The following is an 18,755-nucleotide window of genomic DNA, read 5'->3' on the forward strand; positions in this document are numbered from 1 at the left end:
AGCGGCAGTGGCGTACCCATAAAATGGTCTAATTCTCACAAAGTACAGACCAAATATCGACCGTCATGCATGCATACAGACACTGACTCCTTAGCATTTTCTCTCATATTTTCTTGTTTCGAAATTAATGTGTTTTGTTAGTACTGCAGATTACTAAGCAAGCAACAAAGCATTAAATTAAGTAACGTGCATGTATTTACAAAAGCTTTTGTTCAAATTTATGACCGTTTTTGGTGACGGAGAATATAAGACTGTGTAATTACATACAATCATGCACATTTTCATGTTCATAAACATTTTTATCTTCGGCTTAAATAATGACTCAATCTAAATTTGAACTGATTTGTTTAACTGAAATGAAAATAAGTGCGTGAGGGAAAAGACAAAAGCCCCTGATTGAACTAGCAATTGTGTAAAGACTGATACAGGGCTCCAAATTGCTGCACCTGCTCCCTCTAGCGTACACACACTCAGAGAGAGAGAGAGAGAGAGAGAGAGAGAGAGAGAGAGAGAGAGAGAGAGAGAGAGAGAGAGAGAGAGAGAGAGAGAGAGAGAGAGAGAGAGAGAGAGAGAGAGAGAGAGAGAGAGAGAGAGAGAGAGAGAGAGAGAGAGAGAGAGAGAGAGAGAGAGAGAGAGACAGAGAGAGAGAGAGAGAGAGAGAGAGAGAGAGAGAGAGAGAGAGAGAGAGAGAGAGAGAGAGAGAGAGAGAGAGAGAGAGAGAGAGAGAGAGAGAGAGAGAGAGAGAGAGAGAGAGAGAGAGAGAGAGAGAGAGAGAGAGAGAGAGAGAGAGAGTTGACGTAAACAGAGACACGGGGGGTCGAGTGAGAGAGAGAGAGAGAGAGGGAGAGAGAGAGAGAGAGAGAGAGAGAGAGAGAGAGAGAGAGAGAGAGAGAGAGAGAGAGAGAGAGAGAGAGAGACAGAGAGAGAGAGAGAGAGAGAGAGAGAGAGGGGAGGAGGGGGGTGAGCTACCAAATAGAGACAAACTGTTCCCCTGCTGCACACAAAATGAGTTAGAAACAGAATTACACTCCTTAACCTTTCACCCAATCATATTCTTTGAACTTTTAACACAAGCCAACAATTGTGAATATTGACAGGATAAGCAACGCCTAATAAAAAGGAGAGGGACATATAAATAAATACCTTTGTGGTATGTTATAGTATATAAATAAATTGTGCATTGTTGACGGTTATATTATGTCATTGTTAATGTTTATCAATCCTGTTACCACACTAATGAAATGAAAATTAGCCGAAAATGTAAAAGGGACTCATATATTAGCCACAAGCAATGGTCTTAATTTATAATTGTTATAATGATTGTTTTTTTTTTGTTTTTTACAAAAGGCATACTTGCTGATGGATGGAGTGTTGTTGATTACTTGTGGATTATTGTGATGTTTTTAACAGCTGTGTGAACTCTCAATCCAACGGCACCCATTCACCGCACATGATCCATATGTGAGCAAGTCATGTACATAAACGTACATATTTACAAATCTGCTCCATACATCTTGGACTGACTAAGGGTGACTAATTTTCCATTAAATTTTCTTTTTTTTGAGTGACATATATATATATATATATATATATATATATATATATATATATATATATATATATATATATATTTAAATCTGAAACATACACACACAAGAACATTATCCATAAAATGAAATATTATTGGAAGAAAGATAATGTTGGATAATGTTACATTTCAACAGATCATTTAGATGTGGCCGTATTTTTATGTGAAAATGTACACTATTAGCACTGTGAAATGAACATTACAATAATCTTTGTATCCTGTTATCATCCAAGGATTTAATTGTAAGGTCAGATGGTTTTACAGTCTCTTCGCTTTCTCTCTCATTATCTTCACAGCACAAACACACAGATCAACGCAGCTGTCTGATGGGAAAACAATAACAGCTGCTGAGCCACGTGTGTCCCTCTGGCCTTCGCATTTGTGTTTAAGGTTTAAATGTTACACAAATCAAAGACCTCCGTCTTTTAACTCCTGTGATGTCTTTGTGTTTGCTCTGTATTATTAAAGTGACATTTAAACTACATTTTCCTAAACGCTCTGCGTGATGATGTCAAAGGCAAGGCTTTCATAATGGGAAGCTAAATTTAATCAATATTCCCGAGGCTTTTCCAGGGGCACTTTGTTAGTCACCTGCCATAACCCAGAACTCTTTATCGACTGCTCTGCTTTTAAAACTTGACAAAAAATTTTTGTAGCCGACCTCTTCGACATGCAAGTAAGAGAAGATAACCCTCTTTAGAGGTCACATTTCTGTCTGATTTTCTGTTATGCCAAGAGTGATATGACAATATGTTGTAAGAGTTTCATTGTGGTAAAGGCACAAATGTATTTTTGGAGAAATAGTAAGTTATTCCTTTGAAATTTTAAATGACTATGTATATGTCATAGTGATCATTCCAATTATTATATATAATTATGTATAACAGTCTTATATATAAAAACTTCACAAACAGCTGTAATTCAGTATTTTACATTGTAATATTATGAAGCAATCAACCGTTGTGTGGAATGGCTAAAGAAGATATGGTCCACTTTACATTGACTTTCTATTATACATATTCTTGACCATACAGTCAAATTCAAAGGTAACCTTTTTTCCACATATATATGAATTCATACAGGCTTGGATCAACATGAAGGTGAATAGATAATCACAGATTTTTGGACTGACTATTCCTCTACCAATTATTCTGTTAGCATTACACTGTTCCAAAATGAGGCTATTTGTTTGTTTTTTCTGTGAAACACAGAATGTGAAATTGAAGAAAATACTGATTTTATTTCCAGGAAATAACAATAAACAGTGAGCTCAAAGTAGGCTACAATAGCTAAAATTTAAAATTTCTATTCACTTAGAAGTTTGGTGCATTGTCGAGAAAGAAGGGTGATTTCTGAAAGAACCAGCTGAAGGAACGCCTCGCCTGAGCCCGATCGCATAAACGATTCGAATTGAGCCATATTTCACAAAAATGATTTTTACATGAATTACATGAATTTGGGATCGTTCATGACACGAAGCTATGGCTCTGGAAGACAGTAGTTATACATGAACTACCGACTTATTTGTACCATTCATTTGCAGCACGCGTGGAAATAAACGGGACATTTTTCCCAAAATGCCTTTGGCGTTCTGCAGACAGTCTAGCTTGACGCGAAGTTGAGAAAACCATAACAGAACTGTCGCGTCTGCGCGAACTGCCTCTTTAAATAGCTGCACAAAAAAACCACTGTAATTGCGCGGCTCATTAATGACACTTGCTTGAAGACGCGCGTGGGGAAGGATGCGCGCGCCTAGGGGGAGGGACGAAATCAAATCCGCCTCACGCGCTCCTTCTGCTCGCGGAAAGCGCAACTCCAGTCACACAACCGGGATCCACAAACACCATTTCTACAGTTTGTTCCTTGTCGACCCTTTCACGAATTTGTTACTTTCTTTTGGAAAGGGAGACCGACTCCCTACCTGCGACGCTCGATGAATTCTGCGGGGAGAGTCACTTTGTTTTTTCTTTTAATCGTTCTGATAACGCAAGGTAAGTTCAACCGCGTTTAAGGTGTCGATAGATTTTATGAACACGAAAACTTTGGATAATATTGCTTGTTCTACGTCTCCTGTGCCCGCTGACCTCAATAGTAGCCTTCTGAGATCAAGTGTGGGGAAAAAAAAGTATTAGCTCATACTGTGTCAGCCGTAATAAACAACCGTGCTCCAGCCTACTGTCCTACCAAGTTTGTTTGAGGGCATTTTCTCAGTTGTCATGTAATATAAACGAATAGTCCGTCCAAAATGAATATCCAGTCACCATCCACTCTTATGCTTTGACTTATGACTTAGCCTACTTTCTTCTGTGGGAAACAAAGCGATGTATCAGGCACAATAACAAGTCACTATTTACTACACTATGTGCAAAAACACGTCTAAAGTGACTGGCAATCGATCGCTGTCAGAATATTCCGCCTCTTTTGGTGTTCCACCTAATAACCTAAGTGAAAAAGGGCTTGAACAAAATGGTCATAGATAATTCATGATTTGTGGTTTTGTTAATGCGAAACATAACCAAAAACAAGCTGACGGTCTTGGTTTGTGCATTTAAATGAGCGCTCGGTCTGTCATCCGTGACCGTGACATTCACCTTGTATCTGTCTATAGGTGAGTTATTTTGCTTCGATAGTAATCTTAATAACGGTTCATAATGTCAAAGCGTTACGTTTTAATATAGTCAAATCCGTTCTTCGCGCTGTTGGCGGAACGCGGAGTTTCGGGCGCGTATTCGTCTCGCTCCGGAGACACTAACTGCGGGGAATCCGAAGGCTATTTTAGACAACAGCGATAGCACAGTTTTGTTTAATCACTTTAAAGCCTTTTAAAGGCAGAATGAAACCGGTAGGTGAGCCCAGTGGCGTTGTTGTAATGAAATGCGTGTTAATCACTCGGCTTTCCACTTTCGTCAACACCCGCTTGTGCGTCACTGCCTTGAAATATTTAGTCTTCTTGACTGAGAGAAAGATGTTACGTAAAATTAGCAACAAGTCCGCGCCTGGTCGTGTTCGCTCGTCGCCGGGTTAAGTGTCTGCTGTAAGTTCGTTATCTTCTTGTTTGGCTTGGCTGGTGAACCTGCATCTAAATAAGACTTCGTCGCCGCCATGCAATGTGTCAGTCAAGAGTGAGTCATGCGTTTTGGAGATAAACTTAGAAGCGGGCAAACATTCAAAGGAGACACGCCGTTTTCATCCTGTTGAGTTTTCACATCGCTAAATTCCTTATGCTGTTCTGAGCTCGGAGAGAAAAAAACTGTCTGAGGATGAACTTGTGTTCAACTCCAGCTGTATGTCATTGGCGCTGCAAGCCTTCTCTCCATGCTGGACTGATCACAAGGCCCCTGTATAAAGTGAGGAGTAGGGAGAGAGAGAGAGAGAGATGTTTGGACAGGTTTCTCCAGATATATGCACACATATAAAGTTATGGTAAGCAAGGTACAAGGCAGAGGTACATTTACTCATACTCATAATTGCAGTGGAATTGTCATTCAGTGAGGATGGACAGCTTATTTTGTTTTAGCAATTTTTATTTTTTTATTTTTACTTTTATTACTTTCTGCAGAGTTAGACACCAGATTACTAAAAGTCATGTTTTGTAGGGTTAGCTATATAATTCCTTTGATGCAGCCCCCAAAAATATCTATTTTGAGACACATGGTTTACAAAGTAGTAGTTTTAATAAAGTAAAGCAATGTTGTTGTTGTTTTTATAGGTAAGCGAAAACTAAGAAAACTTTTTAGTTTTGATCATGTAAAATAATGCACTAAGTGATTAAAGAAAGACATTTCTATCACACGCACACGCACTCAGTAATGTAATAATTGAGCGTACTCATATTTAATTTTTTTTAAATATTGGACAATTGTTTTTATTTTAAATGCAGTACAATAGAAGTGACATTCCCATTAAAATGCCCATTTAACAAATACCTTTAACTGTTATTCTCAATTATCTTAATTCCCCAATATTCAAAAGCTCCAAGACTTTTCCTTTTGTTTGTGATTTACTGGACAAGGGTTAAGAACTTTTAAGAATATCTTTACCCACCATTGTTACGTGATCATTTTCTTGTGACTAGAAAAATTAATATTCGTATTAAAAATACAATTTTATGAATTTGTCAAACCTTTTCAATTCAAAATCAGCATTTTGAATATTATGCTACAATAACTCGGATTGCTAGATTTTGCAAGACAGTGTGAACAGGTTTATTCTAGGGTTCCAGGCACTAATATATTATATATAATATATAATATATTAAATATAACACACTATTTATTTTACTTGACCTATTTTGTGACCTAAATTAATGTTGTCATAAACAAAAACAAATAAATAAATATAATAAACAAATATGAAAGTACCTTTAAAGGGATTTTTCATTGTTTTTGTCACATTAAGAACACTAAAGAACATTTATAGTAAGCAATACATATTTATTGTAATTTTTAAAATTATTATTATTGACATTATTGTTCAAACCAAGGGGTTTATATACATATATTTATATATATATATATATATATATATATATATATATATATATATATATATATATATATATATATATATATATACTGTATATACGTGTGTGTGTGTGTGTGTGTTCATTCATACTATAGGCTTTACACAGATCTCTGGGGAGGAACATCCTCTGGGAGGATTGCTCTTTTATCCACCCAAGCGCTCTTTTTCTATAGCTTCACATCTGTGTTTTGGTGCTGAGGAGAGAAATCAATGAAGTTCCAGCAGGGAGAACGGTTATGGGAGGTAAACCCCTCTGCTCCAAAAGAGAAAAAGAAAGAAAGCTTGAGAAAGTAAACAAAAGAAAAGCGAAAATGAATCTCTTCACCTCAAGAATGGGTGTAAGGACATTCTGAATTGTTTCCAGTTCTTTTAAATCCAAGCTTTGCCACCTCTATTTCTTCTGCCTTCCCGAGGCTAGTTTATATAGAAGATGTCAAAGGTCTCGGAGCCCGCAGTTGCACAATTTGATATGTTTCAGTGTGATATGAGGTAATGCTCCAATTCATATGTAGGGTGAGCTGAGAGAAGAAGAAATTATGATTGCCCTAAGTTCACCTTGAGACTATCAGAGAAGCTTACCTCTTAAAGAATGGATGACAGTGCTGAAAATACGAAGATTTCCAGGTGGCTTAGTGTCATTCTCTCTGCGTTCAGTATTACTCAGAAATTCACATAGACGCGCATGTCGCCCGTGCTCTTTGTTCCAGATAGCGTGCACACACTCACACACACACATACGCACCACATGCACAGACAGTGATGCATGTCCTGACAGCACCTCACACACACACACATAAAAGTCTGCTGTGGGGAACAGGCATGTGTGTGCTGCTGCAGGCTCAAGTCTCTGGGCAACAAGAACAGCTCACCTGTCTGATTCTATCTGTAATGCTTTTCCTCCACTGACAGAGAAACACACTTAGTGTCCCGCTCACTTGAGAGGAAGAGCTCTCTCATTACTTCTAAATGAGGGCATATGAGCTCAGCAGCAGTTCACGAGTGACTTATAAACATGGCTTATATTATCACAGATTGGACATTCTTCATCACTGTTGCTGCGGCTCAGAAAACCAGTTAAAATCAAAATAAATGTAGTTATAAATAGCCACTGAAATGTAAAATAAAGATGCTATTGAAACATACCTAAGTTGTGAGATATGAAAAGATTACAAACCGATTGACCTGATAGTGACCAAAGTGAATATTTGATATATCATCAATCCCGTGGTACTAGTGCCTTTAACAAAACCCTTTTATATGCCTTATTGGAATTTCATCATAGCCTGCGCTCATGAATACAATTTTTTCAATAAAAAACAAGGCCACAATGTCTAAAATATCTGTTAGAGGAAAAAGGAAGTGCAGCACATGCACAATACTTTAAAAAAAAAAAAACTCATTTCAGTAAAGAAGGGGAAAAATTCACAGTGAGTCATACCTTTTTTGGATGTAATTGCAATTTTAATGGGCTTCAGTGCTGGATCCAGTGGACCAAATCAAATATGTTGGGTTTAACTGTTATGAACTGTAATTTTAACGCTAGTGCCGCTGCTATTTTTGACCAGCCTACATCCTCTTTGTGGCCACTGACAGCTCTCTTGCAATTACGATAGTGCCTTCTGCTCAATTCTTATGTGTTAATGTGAATTAGACTCTGAAATGAATGAATACGGTGTAATTGACAGATCTTGTCAGTAGTATCTTGGACATAAAATATGGCTTCATCCTGTTTTATTTTTGTTTTTGACTGAGAGTGTTAATATTATCAATTATAATATATAAATAATATATTATCAATTGGCAAATATTTTCCTGCTTTGCAAGTTGTGGCAAATACTAAGAATCACAGGGAACCTCCGAACTCACTGGACAATAATATATAGTTAAAAAAATTGTGCACCCAATACTCACCCTTATGTCGTTATATTTATTTTGATCATGCAATGAAAGTCAATTAAAGTCAGTAAACTTGGTTATCAGTATTTTCAAAATTCTTCAAACGAAAAATCAACAGCATTTGTGTAAGTAAATCAAAAATCATTTAATTTATGATGCACTATTCTTTTACGTTTCCCACCAGGGTCTGTTTAAAAGTTCAACTTTAAGAGACTTTATGGTCCGTGTGGACACTGTTCTACTTTAATTTAAAAGGGTTATCTTAAGCTTGATGGGGTTCAGAAAAAGTAACTCTAAACTTCAACTCTCCACTTTGTATCTTATATTTGAATGAGGGTTAAGTCTGTTTAATTAATGGAAGCCGGGCCTTGCTATCCTTGGCTAACCCCATTAACAGAGGGGGCCATTGGAGAGTTAACTAGTTGAAGTAATTAGAAGAGGAAAGTAAGAGCCATACATGCGTGAGACAGCAGCTCTGAACTCTCAGCGTATGAATGTTTCTGGGTGTTTAAAATTATAACAAATGATTTTCTGTAAGACTCACTGCAGTCAGTCCTGTTTTATTTTTACGGAGGTGAACAGATTATTACAGAGATCACAATGGCAAAGCACTGTTTACGAAATGCAGATGAAGTCAACTTATGGAGCAGTTATATCACTTATATACTGTCTCCACACATCTTGTGTTTTTCACATGGTATACGGTACGGTACAGTAAATCATAAAACGTCAAATTTTTAACTTAAATCTTGAAGGAATAATTTACTCAAAATGTTTACTTACCTTCACTTACTTGCCAACCAAGAAAAAAGTTCATTGGAACGGATTTGAAGAAGTTTAGCATTATATCAAAATGAGAGAAAAAAATGTATCACGATATGTCGCCAGTAGCTTTGTGCTTAGTGACATAAATAGCACAACTCCGCTCACGGCGGCCTGAGTTCAATTACATCTCGTCTGAATAAGAAGAGAAATATGCACAGATCAAGCACCATTTTAAACATATATTTTGGTGGATGTTGATGTGAAAGCACAACAGGCGACTGACTTTTTCACCTGAAGGAAACATCATTATTAATTATTATGTATTTATTTTCGTCATTTTTATGAAGTGACTGTTTAAAGTTAAACTGTTTGGCTGATGCTGATGGCACCCATTCACTCAATGGTGTAACTTACATTGCTCCTGTTTATACTTCAGTGAAGTCAAATGCCATATATGCCAATACAATGCCAATATCCTAGTATATTTGTCGTATAGAAATTGGTGCAAACAAGTTAAGTCACAACCTAACTAATCCTATGCAGCGAAATTTTGAAGTAAAAGTTCGACCCTAACCTGTTCTTGACTTCTCCCATGTTCTTTAGCATTCCTTCAGACTTCAGACTTCCTTCAGAGTGCATTATTTTAAAGTGGTTCCATTTTCCACATGACTACAACTGGTCTCTTTGTTAGTAGTGGATGATGACCTCTAACCTTGAGAACTATGTTTGGTGCACTTAAGAGTGTCCACTAGGACATTGGCTCTGACCCTGAGGAAGGTGCTAAAAGCAACACAGTGCACACACTCAGATATTTACAAAAACACACATTCAAAATATAAAACAAGAACCAGAGTATGGGCATAGCCACAAAAACCAACACAATTTTGCTTTATTCATCATGAGATTCTAAATTCAGAAGCCAAAAGCTATCGTTGGACGAGTGGCAGCTCTTTCCATGGACAGCAACTACTGTTGCTGATGTATAACACTCCTGATACTGAACGCTTGTTCTCTGCAGTTGCTATTTTGCCACCCAATGTATTATGAATGAAGTCTATCCCTGGGTCCCACCCAGTGCACTGCATACTAAAGTACATTTCTATTTCTGTGTGTGTCTGTGCATATGTGTGTGTGTGTGTGTGTGTGTTTATCTCTGTTTGTGCAGATTGTTTCTCATCTAAAGGGGAAGACAGGCTGTTTCGTCGTTTATTCAGGAGGTATAATCAGTTCATTCGGCCAGTGGAAAATGTGTCTGACCCCGTCACTGTGGAGTTTGAGGTCTCCATCTCACAGCTTGTTAAAGTGGTGAGAAAACCAGTATCCACTGTCTCAAAATACTTAACCTTTTTCTTGTCTGAAAAATTGGGTTTGAGATGAGATTTAAGCCTGTAAAATTGTTTCTTTAGATTATTTTTTATATTTATAATGAAAATGGATGTTGTTCATATCGTTCACATTTTATTTAATTTAGATTTCATGTTCCGTAATCTAACTATTTAATAACGGTGTTAACTGTAATCTTTAGCAAATCTTTTTTACTGTATTTCACTGTTTTTTACTTATACTGTACATTATAATGTTGTGATGCCTAACTTCACTTGTATCATTAAAAACAACTGATTCTTTTTGATTATTACTTTTATTACTTTTTTTGTACAATTTCAGTTAGAAAACAAATGCGGATATTTAATATCGACTATTATCTGACGTTAAAAACTTACCAGCAATGGCCAGACTTTTATTGTTTGCACATCTTCCTGAATTCTTCAGGATCATCATATTATTTTATGCTTGTGGAAAGAATCAAGCTGAGACAATACACTAGAGAAATCTAGTCCGCATTAGTTAAAGTGTAGCCTATGATATTTAAGCTCAAACAAATACAAACACTCAAGCATTTTTGACCTCTTTACAGAGATAATAGCGTGTGAGGTCTTTTTCTAAAATGGAAAGGAGATTTGCTCGCAGGTGGCTTCCTGTGAGTGGAATTCTGTGCTGTTTTCAGTTGTTGTAAGGGCTTTTTGTTTCATTTACTGTGGTCAGAGAGAGCAATTGAGTTAAAAGCCTTTGCACCCCACTGTTACAGGAAGTAGTGCAGACTCTGTGCTTTCCCCGGCGTCATACAAATCAGCACTTCTCTTAAAACTCCTGGATTAAATTTCCACTTCACCAGGGAAAGCAGCCAAGATTATCAGCACACCTTTTTTTCTTGCTTCACAGAGACAGACACCTGAGAGATTAACAAGCCATAACCCACCACTCTAGAGAACGCAATCCTGGATTATAGATTATACTCACTCACTCACTCACAGGATTAAGAGAAATTTGCTCAACAAGCATTTTTTTCAGATTTTTCTTGCGAATATGCAGGGCCTATTAGTACTGCTGAGGGGACTGTGATGAATGACTTGAAGCTAGTAGATGAAAGTACTTCAAAGTACCTCCAAACCCCTTTTCTTGTCAGACCTCTCTTTCACATTAGACGAGAACTGTATTGATTTCATTGCCAGAACATGTTCCATTCTAAATAATAGAGGATGGCTGTCTTTCTTTCTGATTGTTTCTGTCTTTGCCCCTGTCTGTGTCTCTGTCTCTCTAGGATGAAGTCAATCAGATCATGGAAACGAATCTTTGGCTGAGACATGTAAGTGATATTTGTGCGCAGCATGTAGGCCTTGTTCACATGTTTTTTCGTGGCTTGTTGTACCACTGTTGGTAAGAATGTACCAAGAAAATGTGTATAGCATTAACATACAAAGGATGGGGTTGAGTAATACAGGAGAAGAACAATACAGTACATATGGAGCAGATGAGTAGGTGGAAACAAGACACCATGAAAAGAAAAGTTATGTAAATAATAGAAAACCTAAAGGTAGCACATAGTTATCTCCAAAAATAATGGAAAGAAAGAGGTTAAAAAGATGGTAATGTATGTGCAAAAAGAGTCTAGTCTAACTAGATCAAACATTTCGCTTTTTTTAATAACCGGCAGAATAATAATAAACTACTGTTATTTCACAGTCAGCAAAGATTGTTTTGATAGTAATTTAGTAAACTTATTTATTTAGCTTAACCTATTTTTCATCTTCCAAGCATGAAGATAAATGCAGGAAATTAACTTGCGTTATGTTTGAAGCTCTAGATTCTTATTTCATGCTGAAAATATTGTGCTTGGATAAATATTACTTATATACTACATGTTTTCAATGCTAAAATAATGAGTACAACATGCAAATTATTGCTTAAATCAGCATATTGTGTCTATAGTTTAGAGTGATTTTTGTTTGTGATACATTGTGTAATATTGTTACTATGAGTGTGTTGGGAGGGTTCTGGATTTGGATGAATATTTGCTGAATTTCTCTAAAAATGTGCATGTGCTTTTGTTAAGCCCTGTAGTATTGTACAATAAGTCTGTGCAATGCCTGATAGCAGGATGCCTGATATATCACTGAACACAGACAGATCAGCAGTCCTAACAACATCTCTTCACAGACATGTCAACAAACAGAAATGTGCACAAAAACACAGCTCTGCAAATACACTGCTATACACATTTACACCTTATACATATTTGTTAACAAACCTCAATAAACAACATGTCTGCTCAAGCATAAAATGAGCTTTCTTTTTTTCCTCTGGTGATGGAAAAATAAAAGCTGTGACAGAACACAGATGACACATGCACACATACAAGTGTACTGTAAATGCCAGATCAGAACTGTGCCACTTGTATGGGCAAACAAGCTTTGAGTATAAGCGTTGATCTTCAGCTTATGGCTTAAGCATAAAAATAAAAATGCATTTTTGTGATATTATAATAGATATGGAATGACTACAAGCTGAAGTGGGCACCTGCAGAGTTTGATGGGATTGAATTCATCAGAGTCCCATCAAACAAAATCTGGAGGCCTGACATTGTACTTTACAACAAGTGAGTGGAGTCTTCTAAACCTAACATTCAATTTCTGTAAATGTAAGTTTTGGGGATATTTCCAGATCCTTTTCAAAAAAAAAAAAAAAAAAAAAGATCCAAATGAAAATGGTCAGAGCTAGCAGTCTGAGAAAATGAAGCATGAATGCATTAGCAGTCTTAACATTCAAATGTTCTTTTTCTGACACAGTGCTGTTGGGGACTTCTTGGTGGAGGACAAAACCAAAGCTCTTTTGAAATATGATGGAACCATCACATGGGTCCCTCCTGCAATCTTCAAATCATCCTGTCCTATGGACATCACGTACTTCCCCTTTGACTATCAAAATTGCTCTATGAAGTTTGGCTCCTGGACCTATGACAAGGCTAAGATTGACCTGGTTCTTATTGGCTCAAAGGTAAACCTTAAAGATTTCTGGGAGAGTGGAGAGTGGGAGATCATTGATGCACCTGGTTATAAGCACGACATCAAGTACAACTGCTGTGAAGAGATCTACCCAGACATAACCTACAGTTTTTACATACGGCGACTGCCCCTGTTCTACACTATCAACCTTATTATTCCCTGCCTCCTCATCTCCTTTCTGACAGTACTCGTCTTCTACCTTCCATCAGACTGTGGCGAGAAAGTGACATTGTGCATCTCTGTACTCCTCTCTCTCACTGTGTTCCTTCTTGTCATTACGGAAACCATCCCGTCCACCTCGCTTGTGATTCCTCTGATTGGCGAGTACCTTCTCTTCACCATGATTTTCGTTACCCTCTCCATAGTCATCACCGTCTTTGTATTGAATGTGCACTATCGCACTCCTATGACCCACACTATGCCTAGTTGGGTCCGTTCCGTCTTCCTCCGAGCTTTACCCCGCATTATGCTCATGCGTCGGCCTCTCGATCTATCAGAGACTTCTGGAAAAGGAGGCTTAGAAAGTGGGGGCTCTTCCGGAACTGGAACAGGACGAGGAGGAGAGGGAAAAAAGAGGAAAAACAGTGGATCCCAGCAAGGAGCAATGAACTCTTTGGAATTTGGAGAGGGGAAAGCAGCATTGGAAGGAAAGAAAGGGGGATGCCCATGTCACCCAATGAAAGATGCAACTGAGGGGGATTGTGGGAAAGTGAGTCGTCAGTTGAGTCCACAGGCTATTAACACAGTTGTGGCTTTCTCTGTGGTGTCACCGGAGATCAAACAGGCTATTGAGAGTGTAAAGTACATAGCTGAGAACATGAGGAGCCGCAACAAAGCCAAAGAGGTAAAGTTGTTTCCATTCAGTCAAACCATTCTGTACAACACATTGACTATACGGAACTGTGCTCTCTGGATAAACACACTGCCAAAATTATTATTCCTTGACATGGAATTTGGATACACCTGAAGAGCTTTTCCATTCCAACAGAGATTAGTAAGATGGGCAGCAAACTGCACTTGTGTGGCAGGTTGAGCTGATGGCCCCTAAGATAGCAGAAGTCAAATTAGGCTTCATGTTGGTGTTGGCTTTTCAGTTGTCTGTTCTTTCTAGCCATTTGTTTATATTCTGTTCACCGGATGGTAAAAGTGGCATCTCTAAGGCCATAGAAGGATCCCTTTTTTTGCAGCGTTCGGTTTTGGCAAATAGTTACAAAAGCCATTGGAATGGGAAACCATGTAATATTTCTGTGAGGGGCTTGACTAGTTACAGAAGCTAAACTTCCTAGAATTACTGGTGATCTTTGAATCTCATTATACAGGTCAACATGTTCTGGTCAGAATATAAAATGCAACTGTTGTGTCTTACATAAGTTAAATGGGACCTCTGTGCCAGGCAGGGGTGGACCTCCTTACCAAGGGAGGACCTTGTGTCAGGGAATGACATCTTCAAGGGTGAACACAGATCTGCTATGTCTCCTATGTATCTTTGAATTATGTGGAAATGTGAGGTTCCCTATGTTTTTATACCAAAACAGATCAGTGTGCTTCTCTAGGAAAAGATGCATCCATTCATCAGTGGCCCAAGGCTATTCATTTATGCATTTCTTTTTGTACCAAAAACAGGGTATGCTGACATCATCAAACTTCTAGTAGACCAGCCTTGGTGTTTCCTATTTGCGTACAGATCTGCGTAGCCTACCCAAAAGGGAAGTTAAGCATCCCTGACCAGAGCTCTGGGCCTTTGAGGTCAGTGTTGTGGGCAGAGTTTTGTTTCTACGGTTCATAATGGTAAAGCCTTCTCTATAAAAAGTCTTTATTTTTCATTCTTTTTTTAACCTCTGAAAGTCTAGCAGAACTTTCAGCATGTCATAAGGAAATCTGTGGGATTCCCTTGAGAGATGTGAGGCACATCAGACTAACCATTCAACTATATGTCTAGGACCTTTCAGATTGTTTGATCAACTCTTTGTCTGTTTTGCCAATCCGGCTCATTGTACATTGCAGCCTAAGAAACGTCTCTCTCACTGAATTGTGGAGGCTCTTGGCATATAACAGCCTGAGGGAGTGCACAGTCATTCAACTCGTGGGATGGCTGTTTCTGAGCTGTCGTATTAATTCCTGTTCTATATTTGCTTGATTCACTGGGCGTGAGCATTGGTCCTGTAGTCAATGTGTTGCACAGAGCAGAGCAACTATATATAACTATGAATACATAACAACTGTCCCAGAAGCAGGGGAACAATGTTCAACACATCACAGTCCCTCTCCACCTTAGATACCGTGAAGTGCTTCCTTGAATGATAGGAATGACATACAAAGCAGCATTTGTATTCCTGCCTGATGGATGTAGCTACCTGGCATCACCGTGCATAATGGCTTTACTGGCATGCCTTTCTGGTATGATTTCCAATAGCCAATGTGTTGTACCTTGTTTCCCTCAGGGAAAAGTAATTATTTGTTTAACTGTACCTTTACTAACATGACATGGCATGCAATCAATCTGTAGTCATTGTTCCATCCGCCTGTCTATTCACACGTCATAATGCCTTCATAATAAACAACTGCATTGCTCACTGGATAATGGATATGACTTCAATTCCAACATCATGTCATGCTCTGGCTGTAATGCCCTCACAAGGACAGGTTATACATCACAGACATCTAGCATAAGCTTACGGAAACGACTTAGCTGCTCTCAGTGGAAATGTTTACTGAGTGCTTCACTGACAATAAGTGCTTTAGATCCCTCAGTGGAGACATCACACTTTGATATGGAAAGTCTCACCACTTCATCCTTCATCTTCACTCTTGGCTCAGAGCCTCACTACTGAATCACATTAGCATTGTAATGCACCCAGTGCCTAAATATGTGGAGGGAAAATGTTTCGCGCAGCTCTGCTTATAGTAGCACAATCTAATTTAGCTTATCCCCGTGTAGTGTGAATAAAGAATTCTGGACAGTCAGCAGACCTGCTTTTCACTCATTCTCATTTGCCATTTTCTCCTCCATTTACCTTGCTTTCTTGTGTTCAAATTTTCCTTCTTTCTCTTATTTTCTTACCCTGTTACCTCTAACCTCTCTTTTCTTTCATTTATTAACCTTCCATCTCTCCTCTTTTCTCTTATTGTATGCCCTTTCTCTCTTAGGTGGAGGATGATTGGAAATATGTTGCCATGGTGATTGACCGCATCTTCCTTTGGGTCTTTGTGCTGGTGTGTGTGCTGGGAACTATGGGCCTCTTCCTGCAACCTCTGATTGGCTTCCTCTCGTAATTAACTATACCAGCTTGCCTGCTCTAACCAATAATTATCTGAGTCACTGACATGCTCCATATTTCATTAGCATCACAAATGTTCCATCACTACAACAAAACTCTCCTAAACTACATACCGGTGTTTTTGCGCAGCCAATAAGTAATCAGGTGTTCTGTTTTTCTCTCTGCCACTCATCAATTGGAGACTTAAAGACTGCTTTTTGACTTTTTAACGATCAATCACTCCAAGTGAACTTTCTAATCACCATCCTGAAGCACTGAAATGTCCATAAGAAGACTAATCAAACTGATTGGTGTTCTGTGTCCACCGCTCAGAATTACGTTCCACTTACAATATCTGATTACACACACGATATGTGACGTTTTATACCAAACAACAAGGCCATTTCTCTCAGCTACTTGACAGTCACTCAGGAAAATCTGCAAAAGACAGTGATAGCGTTTTTCTTGCCAGTGGGAATAGAGTAGAGGAAATCCAGTTTATACACAAAGAACTATGTTATGTAGATTAGTTCACCAAAATCTTTGAGGATAAACAGTGAGCCGTGCGATTATGGGATGAAATTAGTCAAGAATATGGGTGAGCTATAAATAACTTTGAGTTGTAGCATGGCTGCATTCCAGAATAAAAATGAATAATCAGGTCCCAATTATGCCAAATAATTTGTTTAGAATGAGATTAATTAATCATTTTTTCCCTCAGTGTGTCTCATCCCTAAAATACTGCATGGTAAAGATTTTTTTCATTTGAAGCAAATGTATTGACCATGTCTAAATCCTTAACTGTTTTTAGTGGTGTGCAGGCTATTAAAACGACTGCTTTCCCTCCCTCTCTTACACTCATGCTCTCTCTCTCTCTCTCTCTCGCTCCATCAGCAAGCGACATAATCCCCTCTTTAACATCACCATTTTTTTTTCCCACTTACACTTGTCAGCTTCTGACACTTTTGTAAAGCATTTTTTAAACAGATGTCTTTCAAATAAAAATAAGTTCTTTTTTGTTGTACACACTACGATCTCTGTCTTACTGCCTCTGTGTTAAACTCAGCAAGCAATGAGTGTATTCATGTGTTGTGTGTCTGGGAAATGTGGCGTATGTCTGTGAAACGCACATGCTTATCTTGGTTTGGCTGTTATAGCAGAGGTTGGAAGTGCCTCTGGTTTTATGATTGGTTTTAGTAGCATTAGGTCTTTTGAAGTAGCAGCTTTTTATAATCATTTCCTAAGTGTAAAAGCGGTTTCATATCTATGTGACATAATTCTAGCACAGTTGTAATCCTGTACCACTATTTATGGTATGTGATAATCTAACATGGTATGTGCAATTTAAATGCAACATAGTAGTGATTCAGCACTTAATGATTGATTATTACATGCTACGCTTATATATACTACAAAAATAAAAGCCTTCAGTATGACTTTACGGCAGTTCAGAAACTGTAAACGAATTTAATAATCAAGCTAAATAATTAGATTAAAGAAATACATTTTTCCAGTATATCAAGGTTAATGCGCATTAATCTTAAAGCAATACGTTTATAATTACATTTTCAAATACTACACGAGAATGATATTTTTAAAATGGTAAATGGTTAATTGAGGGCACACGGGTTCCTACAATGCCATTATTTGAGAGAAAGAGAGAGAGAGAGAGAGGCCAAATATTTTAGGTTGGAATCACTGAGACTGGGCTGTGTTTGCACTGGTTAATGTTCAGGAATGTCTATTTTCTTCTTTATATCAGCAGAATGTCCTGACTCAAAATCATCTCAAGCTACACAGACTGCAGTAAAATCGTTGATATATGCCAGCATTTGGCTGTGGCTCCAAAGGCTCAACAAAATGTCTTACATACTCATTCAGATTGATGTAAAGAAAGAAGCTAATTACCAACATTTGGCTGGAATTAGCATAAAACAAAAGAGGCTTCTTCCTTTTATCTGCAATTTTGCACATAACTGCTTATTATTGATATAATGGCTTCAGGCAGCAGACACTTTATCACAGGTTTTCTGAAAATCACAGAATAATGCAGAAAATGACTTTCCTGAAATAGTTTGTTTGTTTGCTTGTTTTTGAGCGTTAGAAGAATATGAAGGAGAAACTGTGTATGGAAAATCAGGGTGTCTATGACATTCTAAAGCATAATATACTGTACCATTTGGGATAACACAGAAAATAAAATGCAATAACGAAGTCACAAAGAGAAGAAAACAAATAGCGATCACTGTTGTTGTCTGTCATATTACAGTTTATTGGAATTTGGGAAACGGATAATAGACTGTTTATTCAGTGATCGTAATATACGTATTTATTAATTAAGATGTTTTGTGATGAAAAGGTAAAAAAGGATCAGATTTTCTATTT

At 37.8% G+C, this 18,755-nt stretch overlaps 1 protein-coding gene across 1 annotated transcript; it reads left to right on the forward strand.

Annotated features, from left to right (window-relative positions):
* The first annotated feature begins 3,314 nt into the window (after positions 1–3,314).
* LOC122347755 (neuronal acetylcholine receptor subunit alpha-3) lies at positions 3,315–17,401 on the forward strand. The gene is made up of 6 exons (XM_043243050.1): positions 3,315–3,579; positions 9,939–10,078; positions 11,373–11,417; positions 12,598–12,707; positions 12,898–13,957; positions 16,261–17,401. The coding sequence occupies exons 1-6, from the start codon at positions 3,522–3,524 to the stop codon at positions 16,384–16,386; spliced, it is 1,539 nt and encodes a 512-aa protein (XP_043098985.1). The 5' UTR covers positions 3,315–3,521; the 3' UTR covers positions 16,387–17,401.
* Positions 17,402–18,755: the final 1,354 nt, after the last annotated feature.

This window comes from Puntigrus tetrazona, chromosome 1, assembly GCF_018831695.1.
Source record: "Puntigrus tetrazona isolate hp1 chromosome 1, ASM1883169v1, whole genome shotgun sequence".
In the NCBI taxonomy this organism is placed as follows: domain Eukaryota; kingdom Metazoa; phylum Chordata; class Actinopteri; order Cypriniformes; family Cyprinidae; genus Puntigrus; species Puntigrus tetrazona.